General features: G+C 43.3%; 1 protein-coding gene across 2 annotated transcripts in view; it reads right to left on the reverse strand.

Annotated features, from left to right (window-relative positions):
- The window catches only part of LOC148421694 (voltage-dependent T-type calcium channel subunit alpha-1H-like), a 56,004-nt gene that overhangs the window by 6,723 nt on the left and 23,695 nt on the right, over positions 1 to 25,586 (reverse strand). For both annotated transcript variants that reach the window (XM_088419106.1, XM_088419107.1), the window contains exons 9-29: positions 24,636 to 25,167; positions 20,533 to 20,879; positions 16,551 to 16,702; positions 16,251 to 16,436; positions 15,234 to 15,351; positions 14,513 to 14,668; positions 13,282 to 13,369; positions 13,000 to 13,184; positions 11,850 to 12,119; positions 10,885 to 10,985; positions 10,690 to 10,813; positions 9,770 to 9,838; positions 8,793 to 8,977; positions 8,358 to 8,484; positions 7,623 to 7,748; positions 7,450 to 7,539; positions 5,868 to 6,060; positions 3,807 to 3,958; positions 3,628 to 3,737; positions 2,790 to 2,923; positions 1,888 to 1,958 (exon numbers count right to left, since the gene is read on the reverse strand). In XM_088419106.1, coding sequence (XP_088275232.1) covers positions 1,888 to 1,958; positions 2,790 to 2,923; positions 3,628 to 3,737; positions 3,807 to 3,958; positions 5,868 to 6,060; positions 7,450 to 7,539; positions 7,623 to 7,748; positions 8,358 to 8,484; positions 8,793 to 8,977; positions 9,770 to 9,838; positions 10,690 to 10,813; positions 10,885 to 10,985; positions 11,850 to 12,119; positions 13,000 to 13,184; positions 13,282 to 13,369; positions 14,513 to 14,668; positions 15,234 to 15,351; positions 16,251 to 16,436; positions 16,551 to 16,702; positions 20,533 to 20,879; positions 24,636 to 25,167 — 3,516 coding nt within the window. The remainder of the gene's footprint in view (positions 1 to 1,887; positions 1,959 to 2,789; positions 2,924 to 3,627; positions 3,738 to 3,806; positions 3,959 to 5,867; positions 6,061 to 7,449; positions 7,540 to 7,622; positions 7,749 to 8,357; positions 8,485 to 8,792; positions 8,978 to 9,769; positions 9,839 to 10,689; positions 10,814 to 10,884; positions 10,986 to 11,849; positions 12,120 to 12,999; positions 13,185 to 13,281; positions 13,370 to 14,512; positions 14,669 to 15,233; positions 15,352 to 16,250; positions 16,437 to 16,550; positions 16,703 to 20,532; positions 20,880 to 24,635; positions 25,168 to 25,586) is intronic.

The following is a 25,586-nucleotide window of genomic DNA, read 5'->3' on the forward strand; positions in this document are numbered from 1 at the left end:
TATTATCGTGATTATTTTTTTCATATCGATAGTAGTAGCACGCTTTCCAATTGTTTTTATTATTTATTTACAGTATACATATACCTATATATATATATATGTCTAAAAATATAAAAAGATAGTTTATGAGGTAAAGCAACTAAAAAATGAAAATGCAAAAAAAAAAAAAAAAATGCAACATATATTTTTCATCATCTATGAAGCGCTAGAATTACTACTGCACTAACAAAACCGGAGAGGAGCTGAGCTTCCGGCGCTATCAAAACAAGCGCACGGTTAGTTCTGCTGCCCCCAAGTGGCCAAAGGCGAGAACGAACAGCACAGGGATAATTCTTCATTACCGCACGCTGCAATAAATCAAATATTTCCCTAAATCCTGCGACGGTCGCATTTTGAAAAAAATCAACAGAAGCATTTGTGCTTACTTGTACTGTTTGTTTCTCATTACGGGGAAAATGTGGCACTTGAATCCAAGCGTTAGGCAAATGAGCCAGATGCTGTTAATGTCATCAACGTGCCATTTTTCTACGGCTCGCGACGCCCTTCCTCCATATTTGATAAGAAGCGCGCAGCGGCTGCTGAAGCCATTATGCCAAGGTAGAATGACTTCATTTGCAATACATCAGTCGGCGCGCGCTTCTGATTAAGCGTGAAAGGAAACGAGGAAAAAGCAAAGCGCTGAAAAAGGACCGCTCCGTGACTCACGCCGCATCCGTCACCCAAAACAAAAAAAAAGATGCAAAGGACGCCTCTTGCGCCACTCGAAGCTTGCTGGAAGACGAAAACAAAAAAGCTAAAAACAAGGCGACATCAAAAATTATGTTCTCGCCTTTTATGAGTCAAAGAACATTTGTCATTTCGTGGCCGCAGAGGGGAGGTCATTTTATGTTTTATCTTTTACAAAAAAAAAAAAATCACAAAAATGGTAATCAAATATACTTGCAAACATACTTGCAAAATATCTTCAATCATATTTGTAAATATTTTCAAATTTGCTAACACTAGGCTAAATGCTGATGAAAAAAAAAAGACTTGTGCATGTCCATACCCCGAAAATATAATAATGAAACCATAAAAATGAATAATGATCACTACTTACTTAATTTTTCAACGCATTGGTGTAATGCGCGCCGAATGCTAACACGTTTAAATATATTTGTAGGCTAATGGTAGGCTAAATATGAAAAAAAAACATAGCTTTCCCATAATGCCATTGTGCATACACATATTCTGTGGCATTATCAGTAAAAAATGATAATAATCCATAAAAATGTTTCAATGTCGATATAAGTTTTTTTGCTTCTTGTACATACACAAAGCAATACCCCATGGCATTATGGGAAATAAATCCTGCGTTTTTAGCATTTAGCCAACAGGTACATTCCAACATCTTTTCAAATCCATTGTTGAAAGGACTGATGCAAAAAACGTGGAAAATGCATGATAAAACGCTGGGTTTTCAACATGTCTAAAATGGACAATATTGAATGGCAGTAAATGAGCCCGACATGGGCTAAATTGGACACCTATGTGGTGAAGCTCACGACCTCCCGTTTGCCAGCATTCAGAAGGGACGGCGCGAGGGCATATTGAAAGTGGAAAATCAATGCAATATTTTAGCTTCCATTTTTTTGGGGGGGATGCTTTCCCTTTGATAGCACACATCAAAAACATGGCTCAAAATTCCCCCCAGGGGTTAAATATATATGAACGTACTAGCAAGTAGGTTTGAATGAGGTCGTCACTCAAAAAATAAGCTCCGCTCTTTCGGCGCGTTCATAAAAAAATTCATTCCGAAAATTCCGATGACAAAAAAAAAAACAATTCTTAACAGACAACTGCAGAAAGGGAAATTTTCTTTGCTAGTGGACAGCGTGTTGTCCTCACCTGAGGCAGCGCTTGCATGACGGTGTCTAGAAGAGCTCGCATTCCGGTGGCCATCTTCAACAGCTTCAGAACTGAAACACGCAAGACAGCGCACATCACGCCGCGCATTTACCAACGACCTAAACGGCCGGCGCTAAACTAGCACCTTTGTGCTAACAACGGCGTGTTTAGTTAGCGACGGGTGGAAAAGTTTTGCGGGGTGTTTCGTCTTTGTCTTTTTGTTTTTTTGAATACGATTTTTTTTAATACACACAACTGTTTTTTTTTGACTGGTCCGACTTAAAGGGAAGAAAATTTGCAAGTAAACAAATGAGGTAAACCTAAAAATAGAAAAAAAAAGTCAAACCACAATCGGAACCGCAATGTACCAGGGAATAATGTACATTTTTCTTTGAAGTAAGCCATTCATTGACAAAATGATCGCAATAAAGGTAATTGTTGGATGAAGCGCTCATCGGAATCAAATGTTCGCTCGCTTATTACGGGGTTACGTTCCGAAAAATACCTGCGGTAACCGAAATCCACAAATTTGAGATACGATTATAAATGAAAATCCATAGTAGTATAGATCGATCTTTTGGTAATGAATAAAATTGCTTTTTAATTTTTTTTAACCAGTCAGAGTTAAAAGGTAAACAAATTGTACAAAAAAAAGCAACGTAAACTTGCAAAAAGAAAAGTTATGGTCATATAGATGTAAATAACAGATGTCAAATAAGCCATCGTAATTTGTTGTACGAGCTAACGTTATCTACCTGATCGACAAAGATTTGCATATGTAGTGCAATAATCGCAATACATTAAAAATAAGTTTGTGCTACGTAGTCATTTGGCAGAATTTTTCGTTAACGCTGAGCGTTATTGTAGTCGTTGCGAGCGTGTCGGCGTTCGTCCGCCCGTACCCCGCGTGATCCTCAGCACCCTCATGATCCGAATGATGGTAGGGTTGATGGGCAGCGAGGCGTTCAGGTCGATTTCTTCCAGCGTGATTCCCATGATGGACAGCAGCACGATGGCCAGGTCCAACTGGTTCCATCTAGACAACAAGCGCACACTCGGCGTTTTTGGCGACAAATACTCCAAACTTTGCCTTTTTCTCATTACCTTTCACCCTTTCACCTTGTTAGTTTGTCATTTAAAAAATGATTTGTTTTAGTTTACTTTTAACTTTTATCTATCTATCTATCTATCTATCTATCTATCTATCTATCTATCTATCTATCTATCTATCTATCTATCTATCTATCTATCTATCTATCTATCTATCTATCTATCTATCTCAGCTAGATAGATAGATAGATAGATAGATAGATAGATAGATAGATAGATAGATAGATAGATAGATAGATAGATAGATAGATAGATAGATAGATAGATAGATAGATAGATAGATAGATAGATAGATGGATAGAGGACATTTTTGGTAAAACCCAATTAACGCAAAAAAAACCCCCAATGTTTTATTTGACCTGATTCACTGCCAGTGATGACCACAGACGTCAAAGATCCATTTTTACCGGGCTGGCAGTGAATGACTTCATTGTTCCATTTGTCACTTGACATATTTCAAAGAATAATCATTACTCGAAGCAAACAACCGACAATCATTTTGCAGATGAACATTTAAGTCGTTCGGCGCCAACGACGGCCGTCGACGTCAAAGATTCCTTTTTACCGCCGGCAGTGAATGAGCTAATATAAAATAAGTCAGCGTTTCTCAGCGCATGCGAGAGTGGCAACCTTTCTTTGAAAAAGCGTCGCAGGCCAAAGGCGATGAGCTTGAGCACGGCCTCGATGACGAAGACCACCGTGAAGACGTAGTTGCAGTACTTGAGGATCTCCACCAGGTACTGCGCGTAGGTCACGCAAGCGCGTCGTCATGGACGGCCATGAAAGAGGGCCGCGGTTGCCGTGGTTACCTGGGGTTGGTTGTAATGCTCCATGCTCATGGTAAGCAGGTTGGTGAAGATGATGATGGTGATGAAGAGGTCCAGGTAGTGGCTGGTGCACACGCTGTGGATGGAGCGACGCAGCGGCGAGTAGTCGGCGTAGTACGGCTTCTCCAGGGCCTCTGCGCGCACACGCGCGCACCGGGCTCACTTCATTTTGGACACGCTCCAGTCATCACAAAGGTGTGTGTCCCCGCTAGGTAGTACACGCCGACTGATAAGCGCACACAACTCTGTGGGCGCGCCTCGTTTTATGGGTGCACATAAACAAAGGCAACTGTGTGGGAGACGCACAAATCTGAGGAGACACCTAGTTTCGTAGATAGCCATCTTTGGGGACGCACGATAGTCTCGGGACGCTTTGATTGCTAAATACGCATCACCTTGTGGGAACACGCAACTCTGTGGGGACACATTGGGTAGTTTTGCAAGTACACGGAGCTTTTTTGCGCTGTGATGCTGCGGGGATGCCTGACTTGCTCAATTCATATTACCCAAAAAGTTGACCCAATTTGCTGTCATTTTTGAGCAACGTGTTTTTTTTCAACCGCCGCTCTAAAAATTGGATGCGCCTGTCCTTTTTGACCCAATTTGGATTATTTTGACCCGACCGTTTTGAGAGTGGACTAAGTATACGCAGTAAAGATCAACATTACTCTGCGAGGACACGCAGCTGCGAGAGAACACTTAGTCGTGTTGACACGCATTACTCAATCGGGACGCGAGAACGCGGGGACGCATTTGCCCCTGTGGACACACAATTCTACAATACCGGGATTTGCACGTACGTATTCCATTACTCTATAAGACAAGGTTTTGTGTGCGTGTACAGAGGGACGTCCGTTTCCGTATGAATAAAAAAGGCTTCCCGGCGGTTTGATTTTCATAATTTGCGGAGGAACGTGAATCGTAAATCCCCGGCGAGTAAACGGCGTGTCCCCGTAGAGTTGCGTGTCCCCACGGAGAAATGTGCGCTCGTGGGTGTGAGTAATGTGCAACTCTACGACAAGGTGTCCCCGTAGATTAATGCGTACCTACAAAGTTATGGGCGCACAGAGTTATGTTCCAATAATGCGCGGTAAAAAATAAAAACAATCGCACGCAGGCACTGCTCCAAAAGATGTCCTCACATCTGCATACTTTCTTCACTAGAAGGGCTAATGGAATAACTGTATATTCCGTAAGTACTGTATATATGTTATCATATGAAAACACATTGCTTGCACACCTATTGGCGCGTACACACACGGGAATAAACAATTCCTTGGATGGTATCACATAAGATTGTCCAACCCTGATCCAAACTTTGACCAAAATCCAATTCAAAGCTCTCAAGGACACTAAAAACCTAGCGGTTGGTCCCCACTATGCAGAAAAGCAAGGTTGCACACACACACACACACACACACACACACACAAATGTTTTTTTTTCATTAAAGTAGGGACATCCCAGTGACATCATGCATTTGATAGCCACTAACCCTAAACTTAAACAACACATAAGATTGTCCAACCGTTACCCTAACCTCAACCGAAATCCAATTCAAAGCTCTCAAAGACACGAAAAACGTACCGGTTGGTCCCCACTATGCAGCAAAAACAAGTTTGCACACAAATGTTTTTTTTTCATTAAAGTAGGGACATCCCAGTGACATCATGCATTTGATAGCCACCACCCCTAAACTTAAACATCACATAAGATACCCTAACCTCAACCGAAATCCAATTCAAAGCTCTCAAAGACACTAAAAACCTAGCGGTTGGTCCCCACTATGCAGTAAAAACAAGTTAGCACGCACACACACACATTTTTTTTCCCATTAAAGTAGGGAGCTCCCAGTGACATAAAGCATTTCTTAGTCCCTTACCCTAACCTTAACCATCAGAAAGGATTTCTTAACCTTGACCTTTACCCCGACCTCAATCAAAATCCAACTCAAACCTAAACTTTAATTGTGTAATCCATTCAGATGATGTATCATCTAAATGTCCATTTTGAAACGGCGCTAAAGTTACGGCCGGCGCACTCACTGCGCCTCCTCTTCTCCAGACGTTTGCGTCGCTTCTCCTCGCGGACGCGCGCCTCCTCCTCCTCCTGCTGCTGCCGACACTTGTGGAAGTTCTCCACCACCACGCCCACGAACATGTTGAGCACGAAGAAGCTGACGATGAGCAGGAAGGAGATGAAGAAGAGCAGCATCCACGGGTTGTTGTTGCGGATGGGCTGCCGGAGGTAAAGAAAAAAAAAAACAAAAAACAAAACCAGCCAGCGGTCAAAATGGCGCAGCTGTCACAGTGCATCTATTCGGTTTTTTTTTTTTTTCGTCTTCCTACCTTCTCCTGAAATATCAGCTTTTTTTCTTGCCTTTGTAACAAACGGGATTGCGCTAACACATCGCGCGTTGACGTCCATGTTGAATATTTCGGATTACATTTTAGCTTTGAAAAGATTTAACGTTTCTTGCGTTTGTCATCGTAAAAGAAAAAAAGCGCCTGAGAAATTTAGATCCATTTAAATTGAAATAAATTTGTCATGAAATAAGCCTTATATTTGATTTCTAACAATAATATTAAATATATATATGAATAGTCTGTTTAACTTTTCAATTGTAATATAATATATACTTAAAAAAACGCAACAAAAAGAATTCATTTATTCAGTTTCATCTCAAATTTGTTTTTGATTTTGGCTGTTTTTTTTCTTAAATAATAAAACAAATGAGAGTGAAATAACATGTTAGCATGAACCAGTTATTAAGAAAATAATTTGAAAGAACATTCAAATAAACCATTTTGCTACATTGTTTTCATTTTTCTTCAAAAGACAGACATAAACATTATTGCTAACTTGTTATACCTTTACGTTATTTAATTATTCAAAATGGCATTTTTTAAATCCATGTTTTTAAAAAGCTGTTTTATTATCTATGGTTAGTTCTACTATCTGTTTATCTATAGGTTTTTATTTGCTTAATTATAATTATGATATTTACCATATAATAATAATAATCAATAACGCTATGATGAATAATGATAAAAAAATCGTTAGGATGAATACATTTGAAAAATACAACCAAAAACGTTAGCTAGCAAGCTAATTGAGGATGACGGATGGATGGATCGGCAGCTAGCTAGAGGACCGGCTAGTCAGCTAGCTAGTCAGCTAGCTAGTCAGCTAGCTAGTCAGCTAGCTAGTCAGCTCACTAGGCGGCAAACTCGCGAGCCAACTGGCTAGTTAGCTAGCTAGCGAAATAGATACTTAAGTAGATAGCTGGATAGACTGTAATCATCTCATTAAAAATAATACATTTGAAAACGAGCTGGACTCGTATTGCTCAAATGTGTTTGTTCAAATTTTCCCTTTGTACTTATTGTTTTAATGCCAGGGACGTCTTTTCATAACAAACACTCAATCGCAGACTGGGACTTAACGGCTGCACTCTAAAAAAAAAAAAAAACACAACCAAAAAAAAAAAACACAATTCCCCGGCATCGAACGAGTTAAGAATCTCTCGAAAACGTGAAAAACCGCTCCGGGCAACGAATGAGTTAACGTCTCATCGGGCGTTTGGTAAACAAAGGAGGAGCGGGCCAAGGACGTCCTTCGACGCACCTGCTGGTCCACGCCGACGGCGTCCAGGCCGTCGTACATGATGCTGACCCAGCCGTCTTTACAGGACAGCACAAACAGAGACATCAGCGCCTGCCGGACGGACGGACGGACGGACGGACATTTCCTTTCCATCAGCGGGAGTGCGTCTCTTTGCGTGCGCGTGTTTGTCACACCTGTCCCAGGTTGTCAAAGTTGTACTTCCTGCGTAGCCAGCGGTGGCCCGCGTCCAAGCACTGCGACTTGTTGCTGATGCTGGTCACGTTGAAGCCCTCGCAGTGGAAGAACTTGCCTTTGAATAACTGCGCACGCGCACACGCGCACACACACACACACACGCACACACGCACACACACACACACACAGGGTGTGTATCATCATATCAGAGAGTAGGTAAGTGGAAGAAGATTTTTGTCATGGGGTCAAGCTCTTCAAAGGGCAACGAGCCACGCCCCACTGGAAGAAGGCAAAAAGAAAATGCATCCGTTGAAAATTCCTATTCTCGTCAATAATGCCCCCCATATATATATATATATATATATATATATATATATATATATATATATATATATATATATATATATATATATATATATATATATGTGTGTGCGTGTGTGTGCGCGACTTACCCGACTTGGTCAACATATATATATATATATATATATATATATATATATATATATATATATATATATATATATATATATATATATATATATATATATATATATGTATGTATGGCCCCTTTATTGGGATCAATACGGAAATCTATCAGTATAGCAGTGCACAAGAACGCGATGCTTTATCAGCGCCACATTTGCATTTTGCCATTTCTCGCCGTTTCACCCGTAATCCTCCACCTCGTTTGTCTGGAAACAATGGGCGGAGGACATCTGCATATTTGTGTTTACCTGAACCCCCAGAATGCCAAAGACGATGAAAAAAGCGCAGCAGATGAGGACGATGTTCCCGATGGGCCTGAGCGAGGTGATGAGCGTCTCCACCACCAGTTTGAGGCCCGGCGCTCGACTGATCACCCTGAAAGAGTCATTTTCAAAAAAACTTCACCTACTCTATTCATTTATGCATAAAAATAACCGTAGACTCTCCTTTATGCTAATATTGAAATAAAAAAATGGACCTGGGATTGAATGTTTGTGCTCTGTAAATACGTAAAAATACGTCTTTGGGATCGAATGAGTTACAGCCCAAAAAATCGGTCCAATCCTTCGATCTTTACAGCAAGGGCATTTCCCATTAAAGGGAAAGCATCGGAAGAAGGCACGCGGGAGCTGAAATTTCACCCAGAATAACGGAAGAGAAGCGCGGGAAAGGCGGCGCGGTACCTGAGCGGCCGCAGGGTGCGCAGCAGGCGCAGTACGCGCAGGATGCCCAGGATCCGATTCCCGCCCGCCGACGCCACCGAAACCAGGATGTCCACCAGGGACACCAAGACCAGGAGCCCGTCTAAGATGTTCCAGCTACTCTGCAGGTACACCCCTGTTCCAAAGTACATGCCCATGGCCACCACCTACACACACGCAAACACAAAAAGTCACTTGAATTTTTTTTCAAACGCGCGTTTCCTATTAGCTTTTCCATTTATGACTTGAGATCAAGTCCTCCTTTATTGACCGCTGTCAAACTTGGATTGATGTTCCCCAAAAATGACTAGCGATAAATCATACTAGCTTTATGACTCAATGAAGTTCATCCTTTCTCTTGTGATGATTTATGACATTCGAATGCGATCGCTCGGCAAATACGTTTAAACGTGCAAATGATGTTTCCCGTCATTTTAGTAACCAGGGAGAATATGGTTGCGGATTCGCCTCACCGTTAAATAAATCGTAAATACGTTCGTTTTCTAGGATTTATGACCTCCGACGAATCCGCACCTACGTCGCCACAACACTGAAAAACATGTTTCCATACAGTACATAGTATATGTATTACATGTTAGTTTTATGACTTGATGCTAAGCAACAACATTTCTCTTGCACTCATGGGATTTATGACCGTCAAATGCTTGCTCGGCAAATACATTTAAAACGGTATTTTCCATCAATGTATTTTTCTCTTGTGAATGAAAAAAAACAAACCCTCAATTTGTACTAGGATTTGATGATTTACGACCCCCAATCGTCCCATATTTAGAGCCCCGCGACCCCGACGCCTTTGCGTGTGTAACGTATATGATTTTGGTTCTCTGATTCGTCACGCGGCGAAGTCCACTTTTCGCTTGCGTGATTTACGTCCCTCGATTGATTTCGGCCCCCGAAGCCGAGCGCTTTTGAAGAGAAATGGACTCGGCCGGACTTACCTTGATCGTCATTTCGCCGACAAAGATCACAGTGAAAATGTAATTGGACACGCTGAGGAAGACTCGCTCCTGTATTGGTAAAAAGAAAAAAAAAAACACACACGCACACGCACGTAGACACACACGCCCGACGTTTGTCACGTGAACGTTTTCGACTTTCCTACATTAAAAAGAAAACAATTACCGCGGCGGAAGATGAAAAGATCATGAAAAACGTCGCGGGACATTGTCATTGCAATAATCAAGCTTGGCTGATTATTATTATGCCCAAAAGCGGGAAACGCTCATATCCTTCAGATAGCAAACCAAGATCAAAGTGGAAGTTCAAAGGATCATTTTATATATATATATATATATATATATATATATATATATATATATATATATATATATATATATATATATATGACAACATAAAATTAAATAATTATTCATATTAATTAATATATACAGTAGTTAATATAATTTACAACCATAATATCATAACAATGATACTTATTATTCTTATATTATTCTTATATTTATAATCATCTATTTGTATTTTATTATTATATATATTTAACAAAAAAATGCACTGTATTCAATTTAAAAATGAACATATTGTTTGATTGAATTTCTTATTTACCCGGATTTTACGTTGTGCGCCTCTCCAGCGGTCTACGATGATTTTGATGATAACGATGACGATTTTTACTATGGATACTATAATTATTGTTTGTGATGACAGTATATTTTGGGGTAGATAAATTCCACCAATAAAATGCATCCATCTTAAGCGACACAATTGGAACGAAGAAGTAAGAAGGAACGTTTGAATCGATATTTTGCGGTCCGGTACCAAAGGCGTACCTAATGAAGCGCCCCCCCCCGCTCGCTGCGTTACGCATGCGGGCATGTGTGCGTGCGCGCGCGCGCGTCACCATGCTGTGCGGCTGAATATCGGGCCTCTCCAGCGCGATGGTGATGCAGTTCAGGAAGATGAAGAGCAGGATGACGTGATCGAACATCTTGTGTCCGATGGTCTTCTGGCACCACAGCCTGAAGCTACGCGCGCGCCAGATGTCGCCGCGTAAAGAGCGAGAGTTTCTGGAGGGAGCGCGCGCGAGGGGATTTACCGGTTGTGCGGAGCAAACACGTAGAGCGACCAATCGCGGTGCTCCACGCACCACTGAGGCTGGTAGGGCTCCAGCAGCTTTCTCAACTTCTGGTACGCGCTCTGCGACGGAACACAAAGTTTTTGGCTTTGTTTACGCTTCAAATTGGAAATCAAACACAACGGGAGCATACTGTAAAGGAGCGGCCATCATCCAAACGCCGCGCGTTACGATTCATTCGCTCGGAATTGGAGAAGAAAAATGCACTTTCCCCGTCACGGAAAATTAAAAGCGTTCAATTTAAAGGCGCAAGAAGGAGTCGCCGTAATCCACCTTTGCCATCGTCTGCGGCATGTTCCGATTCATTTGCTCTTTTTTTGAAAAGGGTAAATGTGCCGCTGGTGCCGTGGCGTGAAAAGCATCCGATTAAATGAAAACGCAAAAAAATAAAGGTGCAATGTTTAGCAAAGGAGTCAATAACCTGCAATATAGCTGTCGCACGCGCCGATAAATTTGCTCTCAATTTGAAAGGAAAAATGTAAAGATCCTGTCACAGAAAACAGAAAGAGTTGAGCAATAAGTTGCTACATGCTCCTAATAATTTTCCCTTCATTTGAAAAGAAAAATGTACTGTTCCTGTCACGGCATTGAAAAGCAGCAACTTAGATTCAAATCCAACAAGATAAAGGTGGACTATGTTTTGCGCAGGAGTGACGACGGCATGAAAATTCATGTGCCAATTAATTTGCCTCAATTTGAAAAGAGAAATGTCATTTTCTCGTCGTAGCAAATGAAAAACAACAAAATAAACAAGGTTTTATAAAGGAGTCGCCATAACGCAATTGAGCAACAAGTTGCTACATGTTCCAATCGATTTGCTCTCAACTTGAAAAGGAAAACGTAGCGCTCCTTTCACTGTACTAGGCAGTGACAAAAGACGGGGCGTTTACCAATCAACAGGATCCCAAAAGAGGAAATCGACCCACCTCCTCGGCGTCCTCGTCCTCGCCGCGCGCGTCGTAAACGGACGTCTGGAAGGCGTCGTCGTAGGCGTGCTCGGGCAGGCGGAAGGCGCCGTTGCAGTCGGCGGGCGCGTGCAAGAAGGGCACCTGCGGGTAGTCGGGCGCGTCCAGCGACGCCTCCCTGCTGCCGCCGTCCGACAGCAGCGACTCCATCTCGCCCGACTGGCTCCTGGGGGCCCGGCCCAGGCTGGTCCAGCTGGAGCGCCGGCTCTCCGGAAGGCTGTCCCACGGGGGCTGGGGCCGGCGCCAAAAAACAACAACAACAACAACAAAAAAACCTTATCCGTTCCAAAGTATAAAATATATATATATATATATATAAAATATAAAATATATACCACCACTGACCACTTTATTATAATTACAATATATGAGGTCACGTGACTAGATTGACTCTGTCATTATATTTTCTGTCATTCTATTTTAATTGTGTTCAAAAAAAGTGTTGGATTGTAATTACTTATTCATCGATAAAATAGAAAAATATGACATTTTTTTGTGTATTACGGTTGAATGTTACAATATATGCTGAAATATAAAAACGACCTTTCCCGTTTCAAACTATAAAATGTAAAAACGTGGACTATTAGAATATATGACAGTATTTTTATTCTAATTATAGCAGATTGACATGAATACATGAATTTTCAAAATGTCGGATGTTACAAGAGTGCCTTTTTCTTACAATAAAGTGTAATACTGTAATACAACACTAATGTATTTATGTAGTTTCAAAAATAATATTGGATTTTAAATATCACATTTTAATCAAGATATAGTAATACCATTTGAAAAATTACATTACATGCCATTAATTTGTAAAAAATAGGATATTATTTTCCATGATTATTTTTTGAAATGATTTTTTTTCACGCAAATTTAAGGAAGTAAATATTTCAAATTCTTCACCGTGCAAATATTTTAGCAAATATTGTGGGTCTTCAGCACTTTGTCATAAATATTTGGAATCATTTTTGCAGCAGTACTCATAAAAGGCCAGCAGGTGACAGCACCGCTTTGGAATTCATCTCCATATAAGGTCACGGCGCTAAACAGCCGAGTACTCGGACCGGATTTCGGTTTCATGACAAGAACCGTCGGCAAGAAAGCTCACCGGCGACCTCTGCCGCTCGAAGCCGTCCACCGTCGAGGCGGCGCTGGCGCGACGCGATTGGCCGTAGACGACGGTGGGCGTGGCCGCCGTGTGCGTGATGACGGGCAGGGGGAGGGGCGGCGGCATGGACGCCCTGGGGTTCAGGAGACCGTTGGGACTGTTGATCATGGCCTGGATCTTCAGCTCTTCGGGTCAGGCGAGAACAACGGGAAGGAGTTTCCCACCGATCAAACTTGCTAGGTTAGCTTCTCCGGCTAGCTGGCTAGCCGGCCGGTCGGTTACCTGCGGCGTACAGCTCCCTCAGCTTCTCCTCGTCGTCGTAAGTCAGCGACTGGCACTCGTCGTCTGAATCCGATCGGCTGGCGTCGCCCTAACGGATGGAAAAACGCTGAGGTCGTGTGAAAGGGGGCGGAGCCACGGAATCGTTTTCTCTTCGAAATGACTCATTACTCACTCGTTGGCTTGTCATCATTCACCTCATTTTGATTGAATGAATGTGACCTTGATACCTGCCAGTTATCGAATATAAATTCATATCATCAGATCATTTGTTTCACCCTGGCCACCCCTGAAAAAAATGTTCCGGCTACGCCCCTGGACGAGCCCGGGGGGATTTTTTTTTGGGCGGCGATCTCCCGTCGTCACGGCAATAAAGCTTTGCCCAATTTAATTAAAATTTTCGCCGGAGATGGAGGAGGACGGCCGAGGTGGAGGGAGGGCGACGACCGCTGCGTGTCTATCTAGCATTGTGTACGCGTGCGTCTATCGCCGTGCGACTATCTGTGTGTACCGTCTGATGATGGAGATAAAGCGGCGTAAACTAAACAAGAAAAGCTCACCAGCTGTGAATGACAGAGCCGTACCAAACACAAGCCTGCCCTGGAGACTTTTGAGTGTGTACAAGTGTGTGTGCATGTGTCGGGGGGAGGGGGGGGGGGGGATTGTGGAGATTATTCTCTGCAAGACAGCTTTGCTATCACCGCAGCCAATGCTATTGTCAACGGCGCCGGCGAGGACGCCAACGCTGCCAAAGGCGCAAACATCACTAACGCCGCCGACGGCGAACCGGCGCCAAGGCACACCCGCCCAACCAAATGCCGTCCGAGCCGCCAGCTCCCCTTGACAGTACGTAGCGGAAATGGACACAAGTCCATGTCGAATCTTAGGTTTTCCACCCACAAGTCCAGGTCAAAGCCAAGTCTTTAGTTTCCGAGTCCGAGTCAGTCTCTAGTTCATCGACGCCAGTCCAAGTCCAGTCCAGGTCTTTGACTATGAGCGCAAGTCAAGTCTAAGTCTCTGAAAAGGAGTCCAAATCCCCGACCGCAGGTCCGAGTCGAATCCGAGTCCCTAACCGAGACTTTGAGTCCAGTCTAAGTCCTTGGTTCAAGTCCGTTCCAAGTCCCTGAAAACCAGTCCACTCAGAATACCGAGAATTAAATTTTTCTTTTCATATCTCGTGGAATTTCCCTAAAAAATGGCCGAACGATAAATTGAAACTCCAAAGCGTCCTTACTTCGGCCTGGAAGCCTTCAACCAAGATGGCCACCAGCAGGTTAAAGAGGACGTAGTTGCCGAAGGTCATGAGAGCGACGAAGTAGAGGGCGGCCAGCGGCGTGGTGGACGCCATGCCGTTGTACAGGACGGCGTTCCAGTCCTCCTGCGTCAAGATCTGACCAAAAGACCCAGGACCAAAAGACACGTGGACACAAGCCCGCAGAATGACAAAAACAAAGCGCTGGTGTCGGTAAACGTAAAAGACAGCGTGTATTTGTTTTGACGTTTGAGTATACTGGGTACAAAGCCATGCGGAAACAATTTGGCCGCTGCGATACATAACAACGCGAAGACAACAAACTACTTTCTCGGGGCACCGTAATAAGAGACACATTAACGTTGAATTTAATATCTGTCTCAGCGGGCCGAACGGCAATAACGCCGGCGGCCGTTAAACAAGCTCCCGCCGCGTGCCGTTTCTCGCCTCCTCTTGGCTTTCTTTTCTTTTTTTTCTATGTTTGTGAAAAGCATGTTCCGCCATTGGCTTGGTCATTTGTGGGCTGAGCGAGAGCCGGCTCCAGATTGGATTCAAAATAATAAAGATGAGTGTCTGGGCTGCTGCCGATGACGCCTCAAGCCGCTTGCGTTTAAATGCCCTACTATTTCATTTCGGATTAAATAGCGGACGCAACAACTGTAAGTGTCTGGGAGTGTGTGTGTGCGTGTGCGTGTGTGAAAACCTGGAAGACGGTGACTGTGGCCCAAAGCAGTGAGTCAAAGTTCTTTCTGTCAGGTAGCGTGTCGCCGCTGTCTTGCCGCAAACCAAATTTACATCCAAACAAATGCATGCCCAAGATGCTGCACAAAAACAAAAAAAAAAGGAACGGTACATTATTATGCCACTGACATTTGGTAAACATGTCTATCACCGGTAAACCCGTAAAAAACTCGAAAGAGCCTATTGCCAAACAACAAGTTTTGTCTCGGTAGCAATATCCGGAAAAATAATTCACTTCTACGACAGTTAAACTTGGATGATGTATTAAAAATCACTCCGTCGCAATTATTTTTTGCAAAACCCCCCCAGAAAAGAAAACCTTTTGTGCCCCGCATACTCGTCGAAGTGACTATAATTAATATAATCATCCATAAAATTGTATACCTAAAATGTGACAAACACAACAGCAAAGCAAAAGAAATCAACTTTCATGAATGTTAACTTTTCACAGGGTTACAAAAAACATTTTTTTAGGTTGTGTTACGGCCTATTTAGTTGATGGTTCAGTTGAGACTGTTTTTAGAGTGCGGGTAACAACCAATCATGGTTCAACTGTCACATGGCAAATGTCACATGACCTAACTGAAAAAACAGGTGAGCTAGCGATAGAGATAGAGATAGAGATAGAGATAGAGATAGAGATAGAGATAGAGATAGAGATAGAGAGGGGTTGAGATAGATAGACAGACAGACAGAGAGATAGAGATAGAGATAGAGAGGGGTTGAGATAGATAGACAGACAGACAGACAGACAGACAGACAGACAGACAGACAGACAGACAGACAGCGTCTTCTGTCCTGCCCCAAACAAAGGGCAGGGCTCAAGTCCGGAAAAAAAATCCCGGCACACGCGGCAACAAAAAGACGGTAACGCATCTCGCCCAGCCAACACGCGGACGGCTGGGAAGGACGCCGTTGGGATATTCATCAATCGGAAAGTAGAACCGGTTACGTGAGCGAAACTTCTCGAAGCTCCTACCTGAAGATGAAAATAAAGAGCATGAGCAGCATGCAGAAGGTGGCCACGTTGTCCATGGTCTTCATGAGGACCACCAGCTGCCTCCTGAGGGCCGGCAGGAAGCGAACCAGCTTGAGAACCCGCAGCAGGCGGAAGGTCCGAAGCACGGACAAACCTCCCTCCGCCTCGCCCACAATCTCCCACACGCTGACATAGATACGGAAAGGACATCAAACATTCACGCGGAAGCGTCAAAGAAAAGTCTTCAAACGCGACGGGAACATCAAAAGGCGCTCTAAACGTCGTCTGAGAAACTCCCACCTGATGATGACGATGACGCTGTCGAAGCCGTTGTAGGGGTTCTTGATGTAGCCGAAGAGACCGAGGGCCGCCATTTTCAGAAGCATCTCCAGGCTGAACAGACTGGTGAACACCATGTTGCTGATCTCCAAAACGTCCGTCAGCTCCTGCGGCTGAAGACAGGACGGCTTGAGCCTGCTGGTGGGCGCAGGGACGCCTCGGCTAAAGGCTGGGCTTTTTTTCAGTGGTCCTTTGTCGCTAGGCGGATTTCGGATACTCGCGTAATTACGTCAAACATACGTGTTTTTGTAGTCGGGCGATTTGAAGTCTTTGATGAGCGTAATGGGGTTTTTTTTGGAAAAGTTGAAAACATTTTGAGACCTCAATTAACCTGGCATCCGCCTGTTTTTTACATTTTTTTTAAATCGGTCAATTTTCTGTCAAAACTAGCTTAGCGTAATTTTTCTCATAAAATCCAAGACGGTTTCGAGCGGTCAATGATCCTGGAATTTGCCGTTTTTGAAAAATGTTGTTCTTTTTAAACGGTTCAATTTCCAGGAAAAAAAAGTATATGGCATTACATAAAGGCTGCTAGTCGCTGAGAAATTGTGATTAATCATGGAAAATGCTATAGTTTAGTTCAAAAATGTAATCGCTTGACAGCACTTTATAGACACGTACTGTAAATGCGCATATAGAGATATACTGTATAGATACGGTAAGTGTGTTTGATAGAAAATAGTACAACATGAAAATTGTGACGTTTTGAATCGTCATTGCTTGACAGTACCAGGTAGTACATATATTTAAATACATATACTGCATACTGTATATACTGTACCCTTGAGGAATGTGGGGCATGCGAAGGAATGCGATTGCAAATTTAAGTAGGGGAATTAATTGGACCAAACTGGTAGCTGGCATTCAATTAATTTTATCTGGACTTTGCGACATTTGCATAATTCCAATTTGTACAAGAGAAATACATTTCACATTTTAGCGCCAACCTTAAGCGAAAACAACGTTTGTTCCGCGTGTAGCGTACAGAGTCCGAAAAGACGCACGCGGTAATTGTGTTGAACGGAGCTCCTGGAGGAAGACGCCACGTGGAAGGAGGTGACGTTTATTTATTAGAGAACGTGCGGATGTGACATCTGGCGGTGCTGCGGATGTTCTCCGGAGACACCTCTGCGCTCTCTGAGTTCTTTCAGACTAAACGGAACACCGACAGCGAGGTCACGTGCGTTGAGATGAGGAAACGTGAGCAGCGCGCGCCGTCAAAAGCTGCGCTTGTCAAAACAGGAAGCTGCGCCCATGCTACAGAATTAGTCAAAGTCCGACTGTACCTTTTAGGCCGGGTCGGAAAACCGAAAATTGATAGCAAGAGAAAGAAGGAAGAAGCTGCGGGCGATTCATTTGGTTTGTAACACGTAACAACGTCAAAAGCGCAATAGCGATTTTTGCTAGCTAAAACGGCACATTTGAGTATGCGCGTCGTTCAGTAGTGATCAGTAGGAACGGCAACTGTTTCAGTAGTGTCATTTACTGGGTTTGAAAAGTAATTTGACGGCATCTCGCCAGTATAGATGATACGGTTGAGCGGTGCTAGCCACTAATGCTACTAGCATCCGGTGCGGCTCACCGCTGCAGGCCGCTAATCGCTGGCAACAAGCGCATGACAATACATATAATACCATACATGTAATACAATGCCAATTTTATTTTCTCTAAAAATTTGCGAGATTCTTCAAATTTACTTTAAAAAAAAATCTGGCGCTAGGGAATTGATCACTTTGCGTCATTAATTGCTAAATGAATCAATTACTTTACATACTTAAGTACTATGGTAATAATTACTTTCATACCGAAGCAAAAGTTATTTACTTTAGGTACTAAATTAAAGTGATGTCTTTAGGTAGTAAAATCATTACTTTAGGTATTTAGGTACTAAAGTAATAGAATAGGTAACAAAGTGATTGATTAGTTGATTATTACCTTTTAGCCAAACACTTTGAAATAAATAAATAAATACAGAAATAAATAATTACATTCAATTTCATGTCTTGGACACTTCAAAATAAAAATATGCCTGGACTTGAAAAGACTGAAAACAAACAAACACACAAACAAACAAATACATAAATGTGATTCCATGTCTTGTAGGCTTAAAAAAAGTATGTCTGAACTTGAAAAAGTGTTAAATAAATAAATGAATAAATCAATCAATTAACAAATAAATAGTAGCGATTTAATGTCTTGGACTGATGAATAAAAAATGTCTGGGCTTGAAACGTTTGAAATAATAAATAAATAGATTGGGTTTCATGTCTTGGACTCTTCAGTAAAAATACGTCTTTGGGATTGAATGAGTTTAAACATCCTTAGCCGGCGCAACTAACCATTAAACTCGATTCTGTCGGCGATGAGTCAAGAAAAATACCCGACCTTAAAATCCAGGCGACACCTCGTGGGCCCGCGGCGTTAAATAATTAACATTGCGCCGCCTTTGCGAGATCTTTGACCTTTCTCGCGCCGGTACTTAATATTACAGTGCGAGCGGTGTAGCTTTCCTTGCTGAGATGAAAACCGCGGGAAGTGTCTTACAGATGAGTAAATAGGCCAAAAAGGCAATCTTCCCTCAGCAAATCATCAAGCCTTCGGCGACTCCACTTCCACTGTCTCACCCTCGCTCGCTCGCTCGCTCGCTCTTGTCCAAGGGTCACGCTTTAATTAACACTTCGGGTCTTATGAGTTACACACGTGCGCGCTCGCTCACACACTCGGAGGGGGGTTTTCCATCGCAGCGGGGACATGGCACGCTTCCTAGTCCCGAATCATAAGCTTAACAGTTAAAAGTGACGGCGTAACCCTTACCCTAACCTCAACCAAAACTCCATTCAAACATATACTCTAAAATCCAGTCTCGTGACCTTATGAAGTCCACCAAAACGGTGCCCTCAAAGACAGTGAAAGCTGGGATTCGGTCCCCACCTTGTGGCACAAACCAAGGACGCGCTCACACACACGCGTCCCTAACCTCAACAAAACACCCCAACCCTAAATTTGTTTGAATAGTTTCAATCAAATCTATCGTCTTGGCCCTCAAAAAAAGCTCAAGCAAAATGGTCCAGTCAAAGACAGTGAAACCCAGGATTCGGTCCTCATTTTGCCGCAAAAACAAAGAGCGCACACACACGCTCACAGGAGCGAGCTCTTGCGAGCAAGTGTTGATTGCGGCGTGCGTTGAATTGAATCCGGCACGCGCGTCATTAACACGTCCGTTTTTGCCGTCGTGGCGCCGATGGCGGATCGCGGGGCCGGGAGGCGCGGGCGAGGGACGCCTCGTCAATCGGACGCTCGCGCTGAGCGCTGTCTTTTCTTGGTCGGGAAAGCGCTCGCTTTTCGCCCGTCTCGCATCGATGCTACTGTACGTTTTCAGGAAATAGAACGACAAACCGCGAACATGTCTTTGAGTGAAAACGCCGGTTACGATACCGTCAAAAGATTACTGTTCGATACGATTTTTTAGTGCCCGATACTATTTTTTTTCATACGGATACCAGTGTGACAACTCACATCCGGTCACCGATAAGATACCGGGGATCGATACCTTGTGCTTTTCATACGCAAAATTTCCCTTCAAAATGACAGATCATTTTGGAGATGGACCAATATCGATAATAACTTAAGGGCAACGTTCGATTCCGAATCGAAATGTCATTTGAGCGCATTGCGATCGTCTTATTGAAATCGGACGGACTGAACTGCAACCGGATGGGACCGGATCAATCCGTGTCGTAATTTCGGCCAAATCGGGTTCACGCGTATTGTTATCGTTATCCAAACGATAGCGGGTGTTCGCGGGCCGCATAAAACGATGCGGTGGGCCGGATCTGGCCCCCGGGCCTTGAGTTTGACAAAAAAATTTTTTACCATCAACAGATTTAATTGCCGTTTTTTTTTTTTGCTGCACATATACACACACACGCAGACGCACACATACCTGCTCATGATACTCAATTCCCATGGAGAGCGTGTTGATAAGAATAGCAATCATGATGCCTCTGTTGAAGTATCTGCTGGCCACAATGAGCTCCAGTTTGGCCCTGAGCTCGGCCCAGCAGCGGGCGCACGCCCGCCAGAGGGGCCGGGCCCCGGGGCTCCGGCGAGGCGGCTGCGGGGGCCCGCCCACGGGGCCTCGCCGCGGCTCGTCCGCCGCCGCCGCCGCCGCCGCCGCCGCCTGGTTTTGGGGCTCGCACAACTGATTGTAGTAGCTGCAGTACGGACACGCCGAGGGCTCCGCGGGGACCTCGCCCGGCAACGGGGGGGCCGGGTGGGCCGCGCAAGCGCCTGCGCAAAAAGCACAACGTGATCAGGACTGGCGAGTCCACGTCTACCAGTTAAATAGACGCGTTCAACTCATTCAATCCCAAAGACGTGTTTTTACGTTTTTTTTTTAATCCCAGAGACATTTTTTTAACGATTTTTAATAGTCCAGATATTCAATCCTAAATCCAAAAACGGCTGGTGTATTAAGATATAAGTGCAAATTGAGTACGAGATGAAAAAAAATCACTAAAACTACAAACGTACTATACTTTAGGTACTAAAGCAATTTATTATATAATCAACTACTACTACTACTACCACTAACAACTACTTTAGGACTTTTACTACCTAAACTACTAATTGATTTCATTAGCTGCTATTAGTACCTAAAGTAATCAATAAATAATAAGATTTAAGCATAAAAAAGGACTAGATCAAAAGATTATTTTAAGCACTAAAAATACAAAGATAATCTGTTACTTTAAGTACTAAAGTACACACAAAAACACAAACATTGCTGTTCCAGATACAATAATCCATCGCTTTAGGTTCGAAAGCGATTCATTACTTTTGTACTTTTTCTATGTAAACTACTAATTGATTACTTCAGTACATTTAGTACCTAAAGTAATCAAGAAATAATAAGATTTAAGTATAAAAAAGTACTAGATGAAAAGATTAATTTAGGCACTAGAAATACAAAAGTAATCTATGACTTTAGGTACTTAAGCAATTCAACAAACACACACACACACACACACTACTTAAATCTTATTATATTGATTATCTTAGGTACGAAACGTACTACGTTTATTTAAGATTATTTTAGCACAAACAAAAAAAAAACCATCTTGTGATCTCTAGAAGTGGTGCACGAAAACAAAAAAAAAAGGCAATAACATGGAAGCTGCTGTTGGGATTCTTTACAGGTTGGGTGGGGGCAGGAGGGGCGGGGGGGCTTTTATTAGAAGTGTGAGTGTGCGTGACTCGTGAGGCACATTTGTGCACAATCATTAGCGAGCAGCTTGAGGGGAGGAAAAAGAGAAGGAAAACGCTGCTGTGGTGAAAAAAAAGAAAAAAATACAGGCGTCACCCAGCGCGAGCTAGCGCTTCTTGAGCGTTTCCCTGAAGAGCGACGAGGCGCTCCATCCAATCAAGTCATTCTGTCATGTGTAACCGTACGCAAGCTCGACACCACGTGGAAAGCTCCCGCCCGAGGGCGGCGAACGTTAGAGAAGCTTACGCTAACGCTGGCTTCGCCGACGGCTCCAAATTGACTTGGACGTTTCGGAAAACACGCGGCGTACGCTAGCTTGAGCGAAAATTACAAACCATCTTTGCTTGTTTGACATGATGCTCAAAATCGACCATATTTTGGAAAACTATGCCGTGGAACTTCTCGACAAAATGGAAGCGCGAGCTAAACGTTAGCGTTTGCTGGCCTTGAATTGGGTCGCTAGCATGCTAATGCTAATCGCCAATTTACATAAAGCCTTCCATTTTCGCAAAAGCTGACAGTGCGCTTTATAGTCCGGAGCGCATAAACCGCCAGTTTTCGTTTATTTGGGGGGGGGATCAAATAACCTAATTGCATGTAAATGTATATTCTTCAATTATGAATGTGTTTTTTTTACAATTTGAATTTTTTGAATGCCCTGTTTGTAATTTTGATCTGCTATACAATAAATGCTCCAATTTTGAACCAATTTAAAATTGCCACATGTTTTTGTACAAGAAAGTGCAATTTCATCAAATAAATCGAAAAACTGTTTTTAAATCAACAAAACAATACGTTTTGGTTGCTATTAGGATTTAAAAAATTGAAGTTTAATGTTTAATTGAATCATTTTTCTTTTTTTTCTGAATATACAATTGAGACTTACCGATAGCATAGAATGTGACATTCTAGAAAGGCTAATAATATTTGGTTATGTGTGGCGTCCTGGAAAACAATAAACGTTCTCGTTCAGACATCGCTGCAATCTTTTTGTTGCAAACTAACCCAGCCCCCCGTCTGAGAAGAGAAAAGTTTCGGGTGAAAAGGTTTGGCAACCCCCGAATCCCAAACATTCCTTAATGTAATCAAGAGGTATTTTTAAATATTTTTCAGATCATATTATATCATATATATTTCAAATCATCTTTATTCTTAATTTCTGATGGAAAAGTTTGACTGACCCATCTGATTGTTTTGTTGACATTCCCTTTAGCACAGCTCCATCTAGTGGACGCATGACGCAACCCCAGCCACTACTGTGGCTTCTATTCTATGCGCCTTATAATGGATTGCGCCCTATATATGAAAATAGGTTTGAAATATGCCATTCATTCAAGGTAAAAACGCGCGTTCAACCTCAGTAGCTTTTTTTTTTAAAACAATTTGAGGAGCGGGGATTACTCGATTGAAAAGTTGATAGGATGGCGGATTTGACAAAAGATTGGATAAAGGCAGCCGTTGATACCTCAGGCTCGGGCCGAGCAATACATTTCATAAATTGAAATAATCTGCGGCTTCAAATGAAAACTGTTTGTACGATTTTGGCCAGCGAGACGTAAACGGTCTCCGAAGAAAAGCGTTCCGAACAGGCCTAGGAATAAAAAGTACAGTTACATGAAAGGTAATTGTACTAATCGGACTTTTGCGGCTTATCCACTTGCGCGTTGGCTTTTGTCTCTGTAGCCACTTGTGGAATTGAGCCTCAAAAGTCAAATCCTCTTTGCGTAAGGCGACGGGGATTATGTCCCTCCTCAGATCCTGTAGTGCACTGTTTGCTCTCCGCTACTTAGCTTTCAACCAATTAGGATGAGTGACAATGGAGCGTAAACTCAGTCGATATCATCTTCTATAGGGGGACACCGAATGAATAAGCGCATCTTTTATTTACTGTCATCACAGTGAAACAATGGTTTGAACGCTGGGTACTTAACAGTACTTTATTACTGGGATACACCAGGATGATTTCAATGGGCTTTTCAGAGAATTGTTCATTAGCGCCCATTGTAGCGTAAGCCACTAAAACTTGCGCGTTCTCCTTGAAGATGTCATTAAAAATAACATAAAACGTAATGAAAGCTTGCGTTTCGGCTCGGGGCGCGTCCGCCGTGCTAATGCGCATCGTAAGCCGGCGATACACTAAAAAACAAGTGCATCTTCTTGAATAATGCATTTACGAGCAGAAGTCAAATAATGATGCGATCTTCATAAATGATGAACAGAGAGATGGCAACGCGCACGATACGGGAAAAGTGTCATGTCAAATGCCACAGCGCTGGTGTTTGAATTGAAACATGACCTCACCCTTTCATATCTGCTGGGCCCAATGCAAACAGGTCGCAATAGAAAATAGTGAATGGTCAAACTCAAGCAAATCATGTCAACTTTTATGACCCTTGCTCAACTTCCAAAATTTTAAATTGTCCTGTGTAATAAAAATCTTGATTCCCTAAATATGAGACGCGCCTGTGTATAAGACGCACCCTTCATTTTGGGGTCAAATTCTGGTGTTTTCTATGTTACTGTGTAAAGGGCGCACCCACACTTTGGCAACAATGTAAAGCATGCCAGTCAGCTCGCATGCAGCTATCTAGCTAGCCAATAGCCGGCTAGCTACCATGCAAGCTAGCTAGCTAGCGGCGGATAGATGGATGGATGGATGGATGGATGGATGGATGGATGGATGGATGGATGGATGGATGGATAGATAGATAGATTCCTCTAAGCATGAGAAATGCACAAAACAAATCTTGCTAGCCAAGACACCAATTGTCAAACCTTACCGTGTTCCAGCTGCGGCAGCCTGTTGACAGTCTCCATGGTAACCGATCCCTTGCGACGCGGGCTTTTGGCATCCAGGTGAGTGAGGAGTGGCGATATGACGGGGTAATTAAAGCCTCCGTTACTCAGGCGGCGTTCCGGTACCGGCGGCGGATGCCGCTGATGATACATGTGATGAAGGTGCGACAGGTCGCCCGCAACGTGCCCGGAATGCCGGTGCGCCAGCCCGTTCATCTCGGCCACGCCCCGGTCCCGGCGACGCCGCGGGGCGCGGGCGCAGCGCAGGCCGGCGGCGGCGCCGGCCAGCAACCTGGACAAGCGGCGGCACGCCTTGCGCCCCAAATGCGCCAGGTAGCGGATGATCTCCTCGTAGCAGCTGCCGGGCTGGCTATCGCTGGCTAGCGTGGACGCCGACTGGTGGAGTTGGCGGGCGCGCTGCTCCGACTTCATCAGCGCGTGCTCGCGCTGCTTGGTCTCCGAGAACTGGGTGGCGATGACCACTAGGCACAGGTTGATCATGAAAAAGGAGCCCACCTGGGAAGGGCAAACGTCGGAGACGTCGGGAGACATCCAAAGTGTCGTTTTTTTACGAAAGATCCGACGGGAACTCACTCGCTACCGAAGACGTCATTTTAGTTATATTTTTTTTCAACATATTTTCAAGTTTTAGACCAAAGGAGTGTCTAAAAACAACTGTTACTAAAAGAGTAAATAGGAGTTGTAGTAGGAATAGATAAAAATAAGCTATTTACTTCTAAAAACGGCCAAATGAGTTGACCATCCCTTTAAATGCCATAAAGAAGTAGTTGGTACCTATTCCAAACATTTCTCGTTTACAATAGGTAATAGGCGTTCTGTCACGCAAACTTTTGATCGCACCGTTTAGCTCATTTTAGCTTAGCGTCCAACTGTATGGTACTCAAAAAGAAAATGAACTTTTTACTGCTAAAAAT

This window comes from Hippichthys cyanospilos, chromosome 7 (genome assembly GCF_059441005.1).
Source record: "Hippichthys cyanospilos isolate Australia breed blue-spotted pipefish chromosome 7, RoL_Hcya_1.0, whole genome shotgun sequence".
Lineage (NCBI taxonomy): Eukaryota > Metazoa > Chordata > Actinopteri > Syngnathiformes > Syngnathidae > Hippichthys > Hippichthys cyanospilos.